General features: G+C 32.5%; 2 protein-coding genes across 3 annotated transcripts; one reads left to right on the forward strand and one right to left on the reverse strand.

The window, feature by feature from the left end:
* Positions 1 to 934: 934 nt before the first annotated feature.
* Positions 935 to 6,967, reverse strand: LOC128188831 (G1/S-specific cyclin-E-like). Its single transcript, XM_052860111.1, has 11 exons — positions 6,838 to 6,967; positions 6,414 to 6,458; positions 6,202 to 6,283; positions 6,024 to 6,077; positions 5,063 to 5,377; positions 4,795 to 4,941; positions 4,572 to 4,667; positions 4,274 to 4,420; positions 4,037 to 4,148; positions 3,520 to 3,677; positions 935 to 3,321 (listed from the first exon to the last, which is right to left on the reverse strand). Exons 2-11 carry the CDS (start codon positions 6,425 to 6,427, stop codon positions 3,124 to 3,126), a joined length of 1,323 nt encoding a protein of 440 aa, XP_052716071.1. The 5' UTR covers positions 6,428 to 6,458; positions 6,838 to 6,967; the 3' UTR covers positions 935 to 3,123.
* Positions 6,968 to 7,507: 540 nt separating this feature from the next.
* LOC128188830 (uncharacterized protein F13E9.13, mitochondrial-like) lies at positions 7,508 to 17,751 on the forward strand. 2 transcript variants are annotated; one of them, XM_052860110.1, is made up of 12 exons: positions 7,508 to 7,626; positions 8,872 to 8,954; positions 10,767 to 10,916; positions 12,116 to 12,223; positions 12,762 to 12,896; positions 13,744 to 13,779; positions 14,494 to 14,603; positions 15,333 to 15,438; positions 15,536 to 15,605; positions 16,345 to 16,495; positions 16,859 to 16,986; positions 17,296 to 17,751. In XM_052860110.1, the coding sequence occupies exons 1-12, from the start codon at positions 7,566 to 7,568 to the stop codon at positions 17,535 to 17,537; spliced, it is 1,380 nt and encodes a 459-aa protein (XP_052716070.1). In that variant the 5' UTR covers positions 7,508 to 7,565; the 3' UTR covers positions 17,538 to 17,751. The 2 variants fall into 2 exon arrangements, with proteins under 2 accessions (XP_052716070.1, XP_052716069.1); XM_052860109.1 differs by having other exon boundaries at positions 7,586 to 7,731.
* The last annotated feature ends 1,657 nt before the right edge of the window (positions 17,752 to 19,408 follow it).

Raw genomic sequence — 19,408 nt, forward strand, 5'->3', positions numbered from 1 at the left:
GACTTTGAAAAGTGTTACATATTTATGACGGCTGTCATAAAATATTATAACGTAAAAGTACACTTTCCTGGTTTGAACATCAATGTATTTGATTTCTTAATGTTTTGTCAATTGCAGGGAAAAAATTACGCGTCAAATATGAATTATGACTTCCTGAAATGTCAGAGGTAACAAGCATCCCCCCAAGAAAACACTGCAACTATAAGAGTGGCAAATCCGGTTATTCTACTAATTAACACTGCCCTCTAGAAACTACATCGCTAAAGACTAAGTTAGGCCTGTTCTTTGCAAAAAAAGACAATGATGCTATCTATCCTTTTATCTCAAGGGTAGGATTAATCATGTATATTGTTGTCTTATCTCCACAAAGGACAGACATCTAAAATGCCGCGTGGGTTCATGTAATCCCCCCAAAAACAAGATAACAAAAAATGTTACATTTTACATCATGCTGACACCTCATTAAACATGCTTCTCCTTGAATCTGTTTTCTGGTGGTGTAGGGTATATCTGATACGATACTGCCTTTGATAAAAAATATTTGTTTAGGAAGCTACATGTAATTTCTCAAATATTTTTCATCGTAAATAAGGGAAAGATTGACCTTTACCTGTATGTTCAATTACGAAGTTCTCAAACAATCTAGTTTCAAAAAAGTACATATATTTTGAGAGGTAAAGTAAATACCAATTTTTAAGGAGTGATCCATCTTTTCCCAGTGACATGTAAAAGAATATGCATATTTTTATTCCAGAACAATCAAATCACTCTCCATAAATGTTTCACAAATTAAAGCAGAGATTAAAAAATCAAATTATTTACTGGCAGATAATATTATGAGAGAATAGTCAATTTTTTCTCATGTCTTCTCTAACAATGCCCACTCCAACCAGAATATCACCATTCTTGTAGACACAGAACACAAAGACCAAGAGTAATTACAACAACATTTATTGCTTTTTTGTTAAATACATTTGACTAAAACTTGCTCTGTCAAATATTTAAAACTTAACTATAACAAACTGTGATGTTTTGAGGATGAGAACAACATAAACATGAGTATGAGAGGAACTGATGTTAAATGGTTCAACTTGCTTTCAGTGTTTTGCATAAAAAAGTTCAGCTGTACACATTCTGTAATGCACACTAATATCATACTAGTCACTCTACATTTAAAAAAAAAACTACAGTATTAATACACAATGCTTTTCAATTTGTTTTTTGCTTGATATTACATGTGTATTTCATATAATTCTATATATTCAATATACTATACTGTTGCTGTACAAGATAATACAATAAACATATGAATACTACTTTTTAAGAAAGAAAGATAAATAAAAGAAAATAAATTAATATGATTAAATTTAAATTATATACCTTTAAATCTGTGTCAGATAAATCATAAATTACAGCAGATAAATTATTAAATAAATTCACAGAAAATCTTCATTGGACACAACATTCTTATACAGCCATTCACCACATTTAATTCTTATTCATTTGAAAGTTTCTTTTTTCCATTTCATGGATGAGACATGACAATTTCCTTCTTTTAAATTTAAGCATATATAAAAGCAGAGACCCATAAAACCGTTTGTATTTGCATTATATGCAGACTGTGAGCATAATGATTACTGTATGAAAATTCATGATTGATAAAAAATCAATTTATCAAAGTAAATGAGATTTTTCAATAAAGTGGATGATGCCTTTGAAAGTATTTTATTTGCATAGAGAGAAAAAAAAATCAATTCATAGAATTGTTCATCAGTATCGTTCAACTCCATATTTAAAATGCACAAAAGGTATAACATCAGTGTAAAGAAAAAAAAAACAATCAACAGGAAAGATAAACAATATACTATGTTACAGTTAGAGCTTTCTCTGCTGACTATAATTAATATTGCAGTGTATACAGAGTAAATACTGTCATAAATCTTGAGTTCTCTTGTTCAAGGCCTCTTTACTGAGATGCCAATAAAGAGCAAATTTTTTTTATAGACTTCTAGTTTGAGTAGAGAGCATGGCCATCAAAACCCATGATTTGAAATGTTGGACTTTGCTAGATATTGGGGAAAAAGGTTCAGATTATATTTTGAGTGAAAAAAAAAAAATTGGAAACTGATTTGACAGAAATGCTCTCCACTCAAAAAGTAGTACATGGTATTTACATGTATGGAGAAAAATCACATATTCTGACTTGTAAAATAAAGATTAAACATTGCACATTTATCTTGTACTTTTCACCATAAAATCTCTGACAATTTCCTTCACTTTCTACATTCTTGCTCAGTCACACATACATTCATACATCTGACAAAATTAAAAAATGAACACATTTGGTGAAATTGTGAACACAAGTGGATTTGTGGCAGCGTCTCTACCCGACTACAGAAAATAAAAATATCAAGTCTTTAAAATAAAAATTGATTCAGTACATGAATTGCATATCTTAAAACTTTCAACAAATGTAAACTGAATCAAATGAACACAGTTTGGTTGAATGTTGGAGCTTATATTAAAACTTGGTGCCATATATTGCAAAAAAAATCATTACCCTTTCCTACATGGGTGAGTTGAACACTTTGAAAATACAACAAATATTTGATTTGTTAAAATTTCATTGTTAAAGTTAAATTCATTCGAATTTGATGAACACTCCCATGCCTTTTTACAAGGCAAAAGCTGCATCAGCCTACGGAAATAAACGATGAATGTGCATTGCTTGTAATATATACCTCTGACCATCCTTAGAGGATACCCTGCCCTAAAGCACACTAAAAGATTATATACACTGGTATTAGTACACATTGCACTCAGTCACACAATAAGTATCAACAATAAATACCCTACAAGTCAAACACAAACTCGACCACACGGGTTAAATATGTCAATCAACATGGAGCACTAAATTGTACAAGACATGTCCTCACACTTCTTTAAATTGTATACAAAATATACTTCTATTTTTCAATTCCTTCTAATTTTCCTGAGGAGTTATTTGTCATCAGGTAGAGAAAGGGAAAGATTCAAAAGTTGAAATCTTGAGGTAACACTTCTGTCTTGATGCACACCTTGAGAACTTCCCCATCAATCTGTCTTCTAATCATTATAGCAATTTTATTTGAACTCTTCGTTTTCCTTTTCAAAGGAGTCCAACTCACTAGAACTGAATGAGGTATTGGACACTTTGGAAGTGTTTGATTTCTTGTTGCCACTGTGGGGAGGAGTAAGTTGGGTGATGATTTGAGCTTGGGGGTCAGGACTTCTGGCCCTCAACAGAGTGTGGATTTCTTCCTGTAATTCTTGAGCTCTCTCCTTTAAAACAGAAATTAGGCACAATTTAGTTTTTTTTTCCTAGTGTTGCCAGTAATACTAATATTATTATAAGTCTTTTTCTTTTTATCAATAAAGCATGGTTTAACATAACCTATTGTCAAAGGGTTCAAATTAATTGAAAGTGCACATTTTACTTTCTCTCCAATGATTAAATCAAGCCTATGGTCTTACACTTACCAACATATTCAAATCCACTGCATGAATCTGAACGTTGTGAGAGTCTTCCGCAGGAATGCTCTGGAAGAATTTGACCTCCACTGAGCCCTCATCTATGTGCGTTCGGGCAAAGGGTGCCATCCACTCCACACATGGCTCGAGATCCTCCCACTCAAATCCTGAGAACACAAGAAAAGGTGTTAGTTAAATGGTTCACAACTTAAGCCAATTTACACCCCCCTTTTCAACAAAAGTAGACACATGCACACAGGCATAGCAACACACAACATCAAGGTACACTGGAAAGAGAACCCTCACTCATACCTTCAGTTCAATACTGTTTCCAATGTGAAAGCAAGTGAAGAACAACCATCATGTGTTAGATACATTTCTTTAAAGATCAGATATTTATTTAAAAAAAAATTTTTGATGGTGAAAATCTAAATTATTTTTCACTTGTGTTATTCATCTGAATTATCTTTATCAAGACTACTATTAGCAGATTGATAAGGTCTGTTAAAAGGAGATTCTCATTTACCTGTCACAGAAAGCACCATTTCTTTTGAGGTAAGGTGGTAGAGGGCGGCAGCTGCCAGCTGACTATAGGTATGTTCCATGCAGCCAATGTCCAGTATACACAGGTCTGTCAACTGTAATAGTAGACATGTCAAATTAGGTAAACAAGATGGAAAAAACCTACATAGAAATACATTATATATAGTCAAGTTTTAGAAATCACGAAAGCATTAAATTGTACAGAAACTTATATACTTACCCTTGCAATTTGCACAAAGGCGTGGGATGAGTACTGAGGAAACACAAAGCCATGTTCTGCTTCCACGATATTATCAATATTTGCCACTTGTAGGTATACATTCAACCAGGCTGTTATCGTCAAAGGGGCCAGGTCCCACTTCAAAGCCTTCAACGAAAGACAGATAATTGATAACGAAAACAATTTAAAAAGAAAGAGAAAATATTAAATCATTGAAAGTAAAACATAGAACTTTTAACTAGTTTTTAAAAAATATTAAACCCATATAAAAAATTTGTTACTGAAACAAAGAAAATACCTTTAAAATAACTAGTTCTTGTTCTAATATTTCTGTCTCTGAACAAGCACCATCTGTGACATATGCAAACTCTGCTAATTTTGGTGGGTAGATTTCCTAAAAGCAGATTTAGACAAAGTATAAACAAATAATTAAACAAAAATTGAATGAGAAAAAATAACTTATTTCAATATTTTTAACATCAAGATATAACTTCAATATTGATTAAGTTCAACAACAGTACCTCCAATTTGGCTGCAATGAAGAGTGCTGTAATTCCTACAAGCTGAAGTTGGTGTTTCATCACATTGTCTGTGGTGCACAAAAAACGGTCAATAAAATCAACACTGAGGTAGAAGGTCTCCCTGTGTAATCTGTACACTTCACAAACCTGGAGTGAATGAAGCATCAGGATTAGAACATTTTTCATCAATCTATATTGTATCAAAGTTAAGATAATTGTATACAAAATATATTATTTTCCACCCATATTTTTAAAAATATAAAATTACCTCTATAATCCAATCTAACAAAATTGATCGCATACGAGGTTGTAGAGTTGGATGTCTATCAAAAACTCTTTGATCCCGATGGTACTGAGATTCTTTTCGAATCATTTGAGTCCATACTTCTTGGGAATCCGCCCAACTAAACGTAGGCAATGGAGATAATCTGCACACAGTTGTGCAAATATTTCTAAATCTAAACTGGGAACTAAGAACAATGTCTGTAGAAGTTTTGATGTCTGAGTCAGGAGACAATGGTTCACTTGGCACAAGCGTACATGTGTTTATAGAGGAGTTTTCCGATATTGGTATCCATTGATTCTAAAAATTTCAAACAAAATAAGGCAATTCAAAAAGCAAGTAAAAGACAAAATCTAACTTCGGAAAAAAAAATGGTTAATTTTTTTTTTTTCGTTTAAATTCGTATCATTTCTTTTTTTAACTACTCCATTTAAAGCTTTTATGGAATTTGGTATAACTATATGCAATGCCATGAACTGAATTCAGCTCATAGAAAAGGGAATAAATGTAAGACAAATAACTGTCAAAAATTGCAATTCTCACAAAATGTCATTCAGTTTTTCAAGAATTTCACTAATTAACTCAATTCATAAAATTGGTTTTACTGTGGGGGAAAATCAGACTGAGCAAATAAAAACACAAATAAACTCTTTTCAACTGGCTTCTATCTCAGCTTGGGTGCTTGAATAGTGAATTATGTCATTTCAGATTCTAGAAAGACATTTAATCCCTTAGCTTGGTGGAGCAAAGCTGTAATTTTTTTTTTTTTTACAAACTTTTGTTAACAATCAAAGTATCATATATTTTTTGTATGTTTCAAAGATAAATCATGATAAAATCATTTTTATAACGATGTTTTTGTGAAACAAATAATTAGGTCATGGCGCCAGTTTTCCTAAATAAACATGATAAATATTATAATAAAATCGCAAAATTTAATGCATACCTCTATTCTAAATTGCTTACTTCGTCTACTCATATTTGCATCTTCTTCGAATGCCTACAACATAAAATTGGTAATTGAACAACTTCATTTTCATTCAAACATCGAAATGAATGAACAAAGAAATGAGGCGTTCATGGCCGCGAGGGCGCTCAAAAAAGTTTCCAATAAGTTCACTTACTTCATCTGCCTTTCTTTTCCTTTTTATTTTCTTGCAATTTTCGAAGTCTTCTTCTTCTTTTATTTTGGACTGCAATCGTGCACTGTTGTTGTAAGAATAAACATATTTTAGAACTGTGATCGGCGAGCAAGCCATTTATCTACCGCTTCATTGATCACATAACAAACAAAATGGCGCGCGGTAAATTCGCGGGGGTATGCTGATAAACTTACCTTTTTCTCGACATAGTTGTCGACCGAGAGGCAGATTGATCAAATCTGAAATAAAATACATCCATATTTTACTGATTATGGAAGGCATAATTAAAATTTTTATCCCGATGTTGCAATTTTTGCATTTCCCGTAAACCGCTACAATTTTAAGGCCAAACCAAAAAGTCACTTCCCATATACTTTGACTCAATACATCCTGCTAAATAAATGACATTTCACAGAAGTTTTCACGGGTTAATTAAATTTTAGCCAACAAACGGTGACATTTAAATTAAAATGTTCGATTTAGCAAAGTCTCGAACGACACACACTGACAGAATTTTCAACATGGTGCGATCACTTAAGTCAAACACGTTTACATATTCCTGTTTAGATAAAAATAATTCCATCAGTTATTTCAAACTACAAAGAATAGCATCCTTACATGTTTCCTTCGACTTAATTCATTGTTAAAAATGTCGTAAGTCAAAAACTGTCGCGTCAATAATTTAGTGCATCCACTCTCCTCGGCAGACCGTAGCGTAATAAGGTGCCCCCTACCGACACTCTATCCCGCCAACGATTTTCGGGTGGGAAAAATTATAATTACTAGGGACTTCAAAAATTGTCTATTAGTAATTTTTATACATTAAAAACTGAATTTTAATCGTTAAACAAAACAATGATAACAAAAGAATGCGTTATTTTATTTCCAAGTATTTTATTTAACTTCCGACAACGTAATGTAATGCGCGCCAAAGATAACTTTGAAGTGCAATAAAATCATTAAAAATTATGAAAAAATATTATTTCAACCTTTTGATGTGTTTTTTAAAAACTGAAAAGTAATAAGATAAGTATGAAGCTATGGTGCAAACAGCGTTTATGTCTTTAGTCCAATTGTTCTGAGACTGGTAATTTTTTATTGTGTTCCACAAACAACAAGCGATTTTGTTAATTTAAATTTGATTTCTTTATGAATGTGTGTGCAGTAAGCATAAAATCACATGCAGTGTAACTTAAGTTTATTGTTGACTACACTGTGTTAAATTTTTTAGGGCAAAAAGATGCATTTTGATGCATTTCTCACTTTGACGAGAAACGTAAACAAACAAGAAAAGTATTTTTAGCAATACACGTGTATTATACAGTTCATCGGCATGCGCACATTGAATGCATTTGACCTATAGTTTCTTGCTGTCCAATGAGAAGCAGTTCAAAGAGAAAGTAGAAGGTTAACTTACAAAACGTGGTTTTAAAACTTAACAAATAAGTATGCTTTACTTTAATAAGATTCGTCCTTTGGTAATTGGGATGGTTCATGTTCATGCATTACCAGGTTTGTATAGCTAATTTTTTAAAGTAAGAACAGTTGAAGAATGTTTACTTATTTACACTTACAGTGTATTTCGTTGCTCAATATCAGATCAGAGACATAAATAACATTTATTTATTTATGGCTCTGGTCAGATTAACATTGATAATTATATATATATAATGCATGATATACATTGAAAAAAAAGCGTTATTTATAATATCTAACTTATATGCACATGTAATTTACCTACCTGTTGCACACTTGCCCACACGTCATATTAAAAGTTTTATAACAACATATAAAATATCCAAAGTCACAGAATTTCCAGAGCATATATAACATCACATGCCTTTGTGACTGTTAAGACTCATCTGACTTTGTAGGGAGAGTCACTAAGCAAGTCTTTCCTGAAGACAATACCACCTGGAGCTAAACTATTTTGTGTGTCAAATCAGAACTCTAGGAGACAGCAGCTAATTGAGTGTGAATACTGTCTACAGTTAATTATCACACATAAAGGGCATATTACCTAAAAGGGACAGTTTTTTTTTTTTCATTTTTCTTCTCTGTGATGAAACACTTTAAATTACACTTGCTTTGGGAGTGCAGAGGAAGGGGAGACTTATGTACATGAAATTTCAATAAATTGATACATACTGTATTTATAAACTTTTCAATTATTATATCATATATCTACATAATGCTTATATTACAAAGTATGACGTTTTAATAAATATTTTTAAGAAGTATTTGTAGATGTGAAGGTAGATATTATTTTTATATCTGTAGATATTAATATAAATATGGAATTATTTTGATGATGTTTAACTGTATTCCATGTAATAATTTTAGTTCCATTGACCCCTTCACGATAACTGCGGTACTGCACTCTTGCAGGGCAAAATGATATACTTTGCCCAAATTTCAGTAGGTAGATAATTAAATGACATAAATGAAACAATTGATTTGCGTCATATTTCACCAACCATGCCATTTTGCCCTGCAAAAGAGCAGTACGGCAGTTATTGTGAAGGGGTAAATTGGGGATTTATTTTAATTAAACCTTATTTGCCATGCCTATTATAAGATGATTGATAAAAAAAGAAACTGTTTGAATATTTTGTCTTTCAATATTATTAATTATACAAGTTATTACTATAGGATCTCCAGGGAACACTTTGAATATGGGCAGGATTTGTGGTGATGTAAGGACACAAACACTTATGTATAAAAGTGCAGGGGTGGTAAGTTTTCCTAACAGATTGGTCACAGGTATTAGTTGAATTATCTAATAGCTGTGTATGTCATTACCCTGTGTAAACTTATTTAATTTAGAAAAAAAAAATTGAAGACAGTTCAATATGAAATGCTAGTGACTGCCGCTATGCTTCAGTTTTGAAATTCAAGTTTATTTTTGTAAGAAGTTTAATAATTTGTCCAAAATGTCAAACTTTTTTGTTAACAAATAATTTACTTACCATTGTATTACATGAATTCTTATATATTATAACTTATATTCTTGTTTAAAAGAGATAAACAAATGAAGGGGAACAAAATAGAAATTTTTATGTTGGGGTGGGGGAGAGGGGTATGCATCAGCTTGGTTTGTTAACCAGTGGTGCCTGTGAACTACTTACCTTCAGTTGTAAAGTATATTTCCCCAGGTAGCTGTTATTAGAAGTTCACACCTTTTTTAAGCAGAGGTATATATAATACACATGATTTACTGACAGTGACAGATTTAAAGTCACTGTTAAATCTATCATCAAAAGACACTAGACAGATGTGTTAATTGTTCTGTAGCTGACAATATTCCTCATTAATTAATTAACTGAGTTATACACAAGACACGTAAGAAGCATTGAGGTTTTAATTGAGATGTGACAATTATGCATTATTTAGATAATTGGAGTAATTACTGCTAATTTGACATGAGATTTTGTTTAAAAATGTAGAATTAAATGATTGGACTATGGATTGAATTATATCTGCTACCCCCCTTCTTTGAAAAAGAAGCTATCTGTATTAAAAAAGACATGAAAATATACGAATCAAATTTAATATTCTTCCACAATGATTGTAATATCATTTCTATTATACTGGATGGCTTAATTTTTTTTTTTAAATGCCCATTGGCAAATAGAATAGTTAGAATGCAAGCTAGCATACTGTGAAATTGTTGAATCTCAATGGGGGGTGAAAGGGGAGTACTTTATATCGATGAATGTTTTCGATGAGTTGTCTTTCGATGAGTTGTCATAGACCCTTTTTTATATATATTTTTAAACAGTACTAGTTGTGTGAAGAGATTTTAATATATTAAAATTTCTTGAAACATTTATTTGATGCCTTATTCATTTAAGTTAAATTATGTCCTAACTGTAAAAAAAAATGGAAATTAAAAAAAAACCTTGTTCCGTCCATGAATTTAAATGATTTGACAGTTTATTAGCTATATTCATGGGCGAATTATATTTTAAGGTTAAGGTTCTCAGATCCCCAGCCTCGAAGTATTTTTTTTCATCATAAAAATGTTATTTATCCTTCAAACTTTAAAAATGAAATAAAAAGAAATCTACCAATGGTATCCATGCATTTTACGAAGTTATTTAAATTTTGCCCACAATAGGATACAATGGAATAAATATACAAGCTGAAATCAAATTAGAATAAAAAAACTGATTGAACCATTGCATCTGAGGGTCAAACCCTTTCCCAGTATGTACATCTAGTACATGTGAAACCACTAGGCGAAGTAGTTTGTTGAATAACTGTAAGATCACGAATAGATTAGAGTTATCGAACCTTGCTGAGGATCAGATTATTGTTAAAATGTATTTTTAAAAAAGATAAGATTGTGCTTACTCAATTGTAAACATTATTTTATCCTATGCAATGTGAGGAATATGGTACATTTACTACGTTGGCTTGCTTCTTCATTTAATTAATACAGAGAGAGAAAGAGATGGCTGGAGAGAGGAGTGAGAAATCAAGAGTTTGGATATTCCTTTTATATGCCATTTATATTATTCTATGCTATATGAATTGTTTTATAGGATTCCATACTGATAGAGAACATGAATGATCTTCCGTATGTCCAGGCCAAGGATATGGGACCAGAAACTGTAGCGTATATGACGTCCGTTGGTGTAATAGCTAGAAAATATTTCAATGACTCATCACCCTTTTGTCAAACACAAATGCTGGTAAATATATTTAACCTCATTGAACCCTAAAATGCTACAAGAACCAAATTGTAATGCATTATTCCTGTACTTACTCATCTGTCTTGTTGCATTATACATACCACATTTAGAACAATAATTATGAATACAAAGAGCTTGTTTCAAATACTCTAAGTTTTCCACTTGGTGACAGTCTTGTTTTTGTTAGCCATTTGCTAAATTAAGACACCCAACAATTTGCTTGGATGAAAGGCTTGTCGTTGAATCACCCATACAGTACAGCGACCCTATAGCTCGCTGGGTCGCTTTGCCAGCATCATAGGAAAGCTGATGTATGCACACAACATTTAGAGATTGCAGGTTGAGAATAAACGTTTCGCTAAAAGAAAACCTATTATATTTACATTATTCTATAATACATGACTTCAGAAGGAGAACTGTTTAGTTTTCAATCACAGTCATAGATACTGTATTAATTGAATGTTTGAATTGTACATTTTAATTTTACTCTATAAATTCTCCCTCCCTCTCCCTCTTTTTCAAGTAATGAGTGTCCACCTTCTATGATGGGATTGGACAAGGGTCAGTTTAAAACAAGTTATTAAAACTTTATTGGAGTTACAGCATTTTAATAGCTTAGTACTTTTGCATAGTTCACTATAGGATTTCGTTTGAGGTTAAAACATGCAAGAGGTTCAGGTGTCAACCCAGAAAGATGTTGATACTGAAACTTGCATTCAAATTAGTACCATAGCTAGGTTTTAACTACTGGTATAACAACATCACAAGTTCAGCATGGAGCATGGAACATAAGATTTCAAAAAAAATTCAAAGTCTTACTTTACTAAGCCTCTCTCTCTCTCTCTCTCTCTCTCTCTCTCTCTCTCTCTCTCTCTCTCTGAGATTGATATACATTTGAATAAAGTCATTCCAGATATATGAATAATTTCAAATATCAAAATAAGGAAAATATTCTGCAGCATGTGCTATGTACTATCTGTTATTCACCTACACTGTTTCAACAGCACACGTTTTTGTGGAGGTGGCATGACTGATACCTTTGTAGCAACCAGACAACTGAGTCTGGCCATCTCCTGACATAAACAATGACTCTCACCAAGTGGAGTGGGAAAATTGACAAACAGTATTTTAAAACAGTCTCTAATACATAATAATGTCCTGTGCTAATGCTTTGCTCTTCTTAAATTCAATCATTGAAGACCAATTCCCTGCAAATCCTTTTGAAAAATCTGCCAAAGGATGTGAAGGAAAGTGCAGATAATGCAACCATTAGTAAGAATTTTACTGGAGGAGAAGAAGTACAAACTGTGAGTGTTCTATTTTTCAGTAATTTTGGTAGCACACCGAGACAAAGCCGGGGGGGGGGGGGGGGGGGGGGGGGGGGGGGGGGCGGGGGTTGGTGTTACTTATGCAACCATCAGCATCAAGACCTGGTTAAAGGTTTTGGAGCAGATCCTGTATTAAAGTTATTACTGGTTCTGTCCTCGCAGATGCTTGGAATTTTAACCCATTCTTTGTGTAGGTATGCTATAATAATATGGTGGGATTCATTTCAAAAACTAATCAGACATCAACTTTCTATTAAATGATGACTATTTTTTGCATAAATTTTCAAACAAATTTTTGTCCAAGATTTCTCAGCAGCTATTAATCGCAGCTGCTTGAAATTTTAACACACTCTTTGTTTAGACATGTCATATTGTGGAATTCATTTTTGAACCAAGTCAATTTTAACTTCCTGTTAAGTGTTTTCTTTGTTTATTTTTATACAAGTGATATTCATTTAAGATTGGGTTATCACTAGTGAGCAGTTGGCTCACAGATATCTTGTTTCTCCAAATTCAGGCATCTTTTCCAAACTTCAAAGAAACTGGACATGGAAAAACTGAATCAGAAGCAAGACTTAAGGGAATACTTGAAATATATGCCAATTATTTAGATAAAGAAAAGCTAATAAGTAATGAGCATAAGAAAATGAAGGTATGTGGTTTCTTTTAGCATGAGAGAAAAATTTCTGTGGATATTACATAAAGTAAGAGTGAAACTGACTTGAATTGTTAATATTTTAAAGACAAAATATACATGCATGTACAATGATATGCACTAAGACATATGTTGTATCATAGTAATTTGTGCATAAGCCTCAATAGGTTAGTGATGTAGCCAAGAGGTATTTTGTGTCAGGCAAATCTATTTTGATGGATAAATACAGATGAATTTGTAATTCTGGAAGCTTGTTTTTTTTAAATGCCCATGTTCTGTCTACCCCTGTGGATGGGAGGATAGGAGGTTGTTTTAAATAAAATATGTAATATACTAAGCACCTTGTTTTATTTGATCTATGAAAACATATACACATAAAACCTATCTTGAAAGTTAACAAATATGGAAAAATTATTTTCTAACATACATGTAGTCTTGTACCTTTTCAATATCAGGTCATGCACTGTATTATGATCTTTAAAGCTTTTAACTAAAATTATAGGTTTCATAGTCCTTTTTGAAATATTTCAGGCAGGGAGATAGTCATCATTACAATGCAATGTATCATAATTTTTCTACTCTAAAATGAAACTTAATTAAATGCATACATGAGACTCTTTTACAAGTTAGTGTATGGGCTATGGTATTCAGGTGACCGTTAAGACCTATTGGCCTGTTGTATTAATTAAGAAACCTCCCACCTTGTCAATTTTTCCATGCATAGTTTATTGAACTTTATAAATAGTACAGTCTAGTAACATTTTAGGATTTAACTTTAAAGGAGTTTCAAGTGTTGAATTGGTTGAATTTCTTTTTGAAGTTTTTCCTTTTTTATGATGAGTAGGACGTGCGGGATGAAATCCAAGGAGCAATGCACAAGGTAAGTTATTGGAACTTCCTTTATCCACAATCCTATATAGAACCATTTTAACAAGACCGTGGACTATCAGTAGGACGTAGCTATCTATTTTTTGCATCAAAACAAGTTAAAAATGACGCGGTTTCAAGCAAAATATGAACCAATCGCGTAGTCTTTAGCTCAAAAGCCAGACAAATCTTGTTGAAATAAAGAGCAGTGGCTGAGTGGCTAGCAATTAAATACACATGCCTATGTTATATTGCCATTTGACACAACTACCCAAAGTCCAAGCTCTTTTTAAACTGGTTATAGTTTGATTTGTTTCACTGTTCTGGTGCCTCAGTTGATATTGAAGATCTAGTAATATTTTGGGGTGTTCCCATATTGCTTCAACTTTAAAATAAAAACAGGTGAAAAAGAGAAAGTAATAAAGCAAAATGTGAAATTCTTTACAATATTACTGTAAAAACAGATCTTCAAAATTAGCAAGATGCCTTTATAATGATTACTAAATTACACAGTTAAATAAGCATTATTTGAGAAGAAAAACAAAGTAAGTAAATTAAATATTACTCTACAGTCAATGTCAAATGAAAATTTAGATGATGAGGTAGATTTTAAATTTTACGGACATTTTACTTAAGAATATTTAGTTGATATATAAGATAAGATTCACTGTTAATTTTAATCAATTCATGAAAGCTTTTTATATCGGCACTTTCTCCTGATTTGCAGTTTCTACGGCAAAATGATATACCTTACTTGGGAAAGCTGGAAAAGTACTGTCACAGAACTAAATCTTCGTCTAAGTTCGCACTAGATACCCTGTCCAATGGCCTGAACGAGTAAGTGTGCATGGATGACTAGCTTCTCTGCTTGTTTTTATACTCTTTCAAAAACTTCATTTTCTTCTTGTTTTGCTTCCTTAGAGTAGTTATAAGTGGTCGAAACAGGCAAGTACCAGTAGGGGGGGGGGGGTGCAGTGTTTTCAGACACTGTAAATAATTTTCTGTTAAATTTAGATATCAGAAAGGCCTTTGCCCCATGGGGCAAGAGTTCAATTTTGGAGGGTAGAATAGTGGGGGTGGGTGTCTGCAGGGTAAGGGCTGAATATTGTTGTTTAAAAAGGCTGGGGGAGGGAGAGAGGGGTTAGTTTATTATGTTTAAAAATCAAATTCTTTTGTTCTGCTGTCAAATTTTAATGAAAGAGATGAATAATTATTTAGAAACAGAATTAAAGAAGCTATCAAAGTTAATATATCATGGGACAAGAGTTCAGTGTTGGAGGGTGGGGATGTTGTTCTTGAATATGCTGAGCAAGGGCTGAATGGTATGCGTGGGAAAACAGGGTTTAGTATACTATCTATGTTATGAAGAAGAATATCTGTCTCACCCCTGGGGTGGGGGTTGTTTAGGTAAAACATGTATACTAGCCATCTTTAATTTAATTACACATAAAAAGCAATCTTGATAGTGACTAAATTATTTCCTCTCATCAGGGTCTTGCTTGCACTATTCACTTCTGATTATAAACAACTTGTCCAAATTCAACCAAACTTAATTTCTTTCTTCAGATATCCACTGTACCATGGAAAACTATTCATTGATGGCAAACTGGCCGCTGAAACAATTGAAAACAAAAAAGACCTGGCTCACAAGAAATGTGTGAATGATTATCTGGTAAACCAGCTACTTTCCATGTTTTGTCGGTTGGAGTTTAGTTATGCTCAACTTATTTTTTATTATAAGTGCTTTGATATATGGATTTGTAATACAGAGAGGAAAAATTGGTGTTCAGATTTTGGCTGGAGCAAATAAGGAGGCATTGGCTGTTGCTCATTCTGCAGGTAATAGACAGGTAAAAATCACAATAAAATCACTTGCTTTTTTTAAATAGATCATGAAAGCTAAATCAATCCCTTCAAATGATTTAGTATATATGAAGAAGAAAAAAAAACAAGGGGCCCATGGGCCACATCGCTCACTTGTACTAGAAAAGACAATGAGATCAGCTGTATGATGTCATATACAAAATGTGACACAAATGCAGTAGAAAAAAGATTTTAATTCAGATATTCTTATGTTAAACATTGAGCTTCTTTTGTATCAGAATGATTTCATAGTCATATCACATACTGAGCATTACAGTTCTTAAGATCTCATACAATTGTTCATAAAAATATAAACCTACATCAAACTTAAAACTACTTATGGGGCCCAACAAACAATTTAACAACACATTTAAGTTGCCATCTTGTGATATAGTGTCTGAAAAAGTATAAGTCTAGGTGTAGTAAATCAACATAAAACAGTATTATATGTAAATAAAGTTTACAAATTGATGTCATGTTAAATGTACTACATTGTTTTGATTTTAAAATGATTTTAAAAAAGTATCTCAGATTTGTTGATATTTTAATTTTACACCATCTTATCCTAATTTTGGCAGCCTTTTCCCCCATACTCTTTATGATTAAATATTCTGTCTAAAACAATATCTAATATTTTAGATAGAACTTACCCAAATTCTCTTTAAATTTTCTAAACATGACCTTGTGTGCTTATAAATTTGAACTCCAATTTCAGACTTGGACTATATAAGAGCAGAAGGGTTTGTTTTTTCCCATGTAGCAGATGAAGGATGGATGGATGCTTGTGCTGGCCAGCTACTTCGTTACAGAAATTATATTGGTGCTAATAACATACAAATATTTACAGACATAAAGAAGAAACATAGGTAAGTCTGTGTTGAGAACTCATAGCTGCAGAGCTACTCATTCTATTATGCAGAAACCTATTGCTAATAGTTATTTTATCCACAGTGCAAGAATCTATAACCCCATAGGTACTTGAACAGCTGTACATTAACCTAAAGATGGAGAGCTACTCGATCCACAGTGCAAAAAATCAGAAAAAGCTGATTTAGCTACATAGCTATACTTGTTCTAGAGTGTAATAACTTATTGTTGAAGAGTTACTTGACTGTACAAAACTGAAAGAACCCACAGCTGCAAAGCTACATTTAATTATGCTTGCACCAATATATTACAATACCATATGAAATGCTTAGTAATGAAGAGTGTCATTGTATTGCCTTCAGTGCTCATGCTGTGACATCAGATGTCAGTCTTGTGGAGATGGCAAAGGCAGCTGAATTCTTTGGGAGTGATGGAGTTATTGTAACAGGGACAGCGACAGGGGAGCAGACCAACCCAGAGCATGTCCAAGGTAATGCATCTTACAGCACCATGTTTAGTAACCAGAAATAATGTATACAGAGCTATTTTTGTCCCATGTAATTTTTGCCCTTCTACATTTGCACACAGTTTTGAATTTGCCCAGACAGAGTTGTGTTTCAAGACATAATTCAAGACATCAGTATTTGACAGTCTTATAATTTGGCCCGCTAACAACGAGGGCGAAGGCAAAATGGAGGCGAATATATCCCTGTATACAGTACTGATTTTTGACACTGAAGTCTTTCTAGCCCATAGCTCTAAAAAGTTTAAAACATTGTTAGAATTTCTTTTGTTACAGATGTGATTAGCAATGTCTCCGTTCCAGTGTTGGTCGGATCTGGTGTGAACTCTGATAATGTTGCAGACTACAAAAATGCCAGCGCAGTCATTGTAGGAAGCCACTTCAAAAGAAACCAGGATTGGAGACAAAGAATAAACATACCCCGTCTTTATCACTTCATGGTTAACATATTTTCAGATGAGATTGACTTTGACAAGGTTTTGGAGACTGATAGTGATAGTGATTTGGATGTAAGATGATGGCATGAATACCCTGTAGGATGTGTGTGAGGAAGGATGCTTAAAACTGATAGTTAAAGTGATTTGGATGTGAGATGATGGCGTGAATACCCTGTAGGATGTGTGTGAGGAAGGATGTTTTGAACCTTGTACTGGTTTTTTATGATGGATGATAGTGGACACTATTTATTTTTAGGAATAAAAACAAATCTCAGGTTTTGTTTGTTTTTTTTACATTTTTTTTTACATTTTTAATGATGTTGTTTGCAATTATTACAGAAATTATCAAGAGTTATCTTTCTTATAACTTTTAAATTCTGCAAACCAACATATATACGGAACTATGGGGATTTTCCCGTTAATTTATATTCCAAGTATAGTCACATTTTCGCTTGATAATGGTCTCTCTCTATTACCCTAGGATCCGCTCCTCTTCTCTTCTACCTATACATTAGTAGACGAGAGGAGCAGATCGGTGACCCTTGCATGGTTAGCTAAGATGGTATAGTCAATTTATCTATAGGTTTAAACAGACGGTGTCGTATTATTGAATAAATATGTTCATTTAGAATAATTGTGAACTTGTAATGCATGTGGAAAAGAGAAGGGATTTAAATAGATAAGAAAACTAATGTAATAACTTCAAAGCTCAAATGGATACAGAATTTATTTTATTTTCAATAGATCTGGTCATATAAGGGTGTGTTATAGAAAATACAAACTTGTTTGTAGCGAATTTCAAGGGACCATAGAAAAAAAATTCTTTGCAGCCGTAATTCGTTATACATTTATAGCGAAGACGTAAGAAATCGTATAGCAAATTTGTCATAAAATAATTAGCTGACAGTTCTTCAAACTATCGTTAATTATATAATCAATATTACCGTCATTTACACAAAAATGTCGATATAACCTTTTCACTTCAATTTAAAAAATTAATATTGTTTAATAATTGAATATTTTAATCATTTTACACATGTATCTTCAAAGAAATTTTTAATGGAAGATATTCGTTATGTAAATGATAAATACGTTAAAATGTTGCAATCCTTGGTCTTAAAATTACTTCGTTATTGCCGTAAATTCATTATTTATTGCTGTGTTCGTTATATATGGCAATTTTCGAAAGGTTTATAAACAAGAACTTTGCTTGGACATGAATAAGAATTCGCTTTACCTGTGTTCTCTATATATTCGAGATTGCTGTAGTCGAATTGATATATTTTTGTAAAATTTTAATTATGGGAACTTCTTTAAACTAAAGGATTTCAGTGCAATAGAATACTACGATATCTGTAGAACATAACCCATTTGGAAGTCAATTTGTTCTCTATATGTCCCACACAAAACATAATTTCGGTCTCTTTTAGCCCAGCATTTGTGCGATTCCTTTTAGTCATTTTTACTTAAATAAAAACACTGAAGTTGATCTTAGTTTGTGAATAAAAAACAAAAAAACAACGATGGCCATATATATTGTATAATAAATGCGCTGTTGAATATTTTTTAAAAATGTTTCTTGGTGGCTCGTAGCGGGCATTGAAAGAAATAAATAACAGTACATAACCCACTAATGCGTGAAATGTATTTTTTCTGTACTGATTCTCTGACATTCCTAAATATGAAGGGAATTATCTTAAAAGTTGTTTAGTTCGTTAAAAGAAGAGTATTTCTTCCACATATAGAGGTATAATCCAATGGTGGTTGCATCATTTGATTACCGTCTAATTATTTGAGGACGGCGAGTGACAAAATTTAGACGAAAATATGACCGATGGAAAGTCTTTTTCCGTCCCTTTCTTTTATATATCGAGATTCAAAAGGTTTTTAATTGTTTCTTTACAAAACAAAACACTTATTATATTAGTAATGGACTGTCTTAAAAAAACTGT

This window comes from Crassostrea angulata, chromosome 6, assembly GCF_025612915.1.
Source record: "Crassostrea angulata isolate pt1a10 chromosome 6, ASM2561291v2, whole genome shotgun sequence".
NCBI lineage: Eukaryota > Metazoa > Mollusca > Bivalvia > Ostreida > Ostreidae > Magallana > Magallana angulata.

What these genes read in the sequence shown, in the direction of transcription:
- LOC128188831 (XM_052860111.1), bottom strand. An exon ending in TCATTGCAGCCAAATTGGAG is followed by an intron (nt 4,668 to 4,794) that starts GTACTGTTGTTG and finishes ATCTGCTTTTAG; the next exon opens with GAAATCTACCCACCAAAATT. An exon ending in CAGTGGATTTGAATATGTTG is followed by an intron (nt 3,322 to 3,519) that starts GTAAGTGTAAGA and finishes TCTGTTTTAAAG; the next exon opens with GAGAGAGCTCAAGAATTACA.
- LOC128188830 (XM_052860109.1), top strand. Translation starts at nt 7,668, where the DNA reads ATGCTTTACTTTAATAAGATTCGTCCTTTGGTAATTGGGATGGTTCAT. An exon ending in TCATGTTCATGCATTACCAG is followed by an intron (nt 7,732 to 8,871) that starts GTTTGTATAGCT and finishes TTATTACTATAG; the next exon opens with GATCTCCAGGGAACACTTTG. An exon ending in GGCTGTTGCTCATTCTGCAG is followed by an intron (nt 15,606 to 16,344) that starts GTAATAGACAGG and finishes CTCCAATTTCAG; the next exon opens with ACTTGGACTATATAAGAGCA.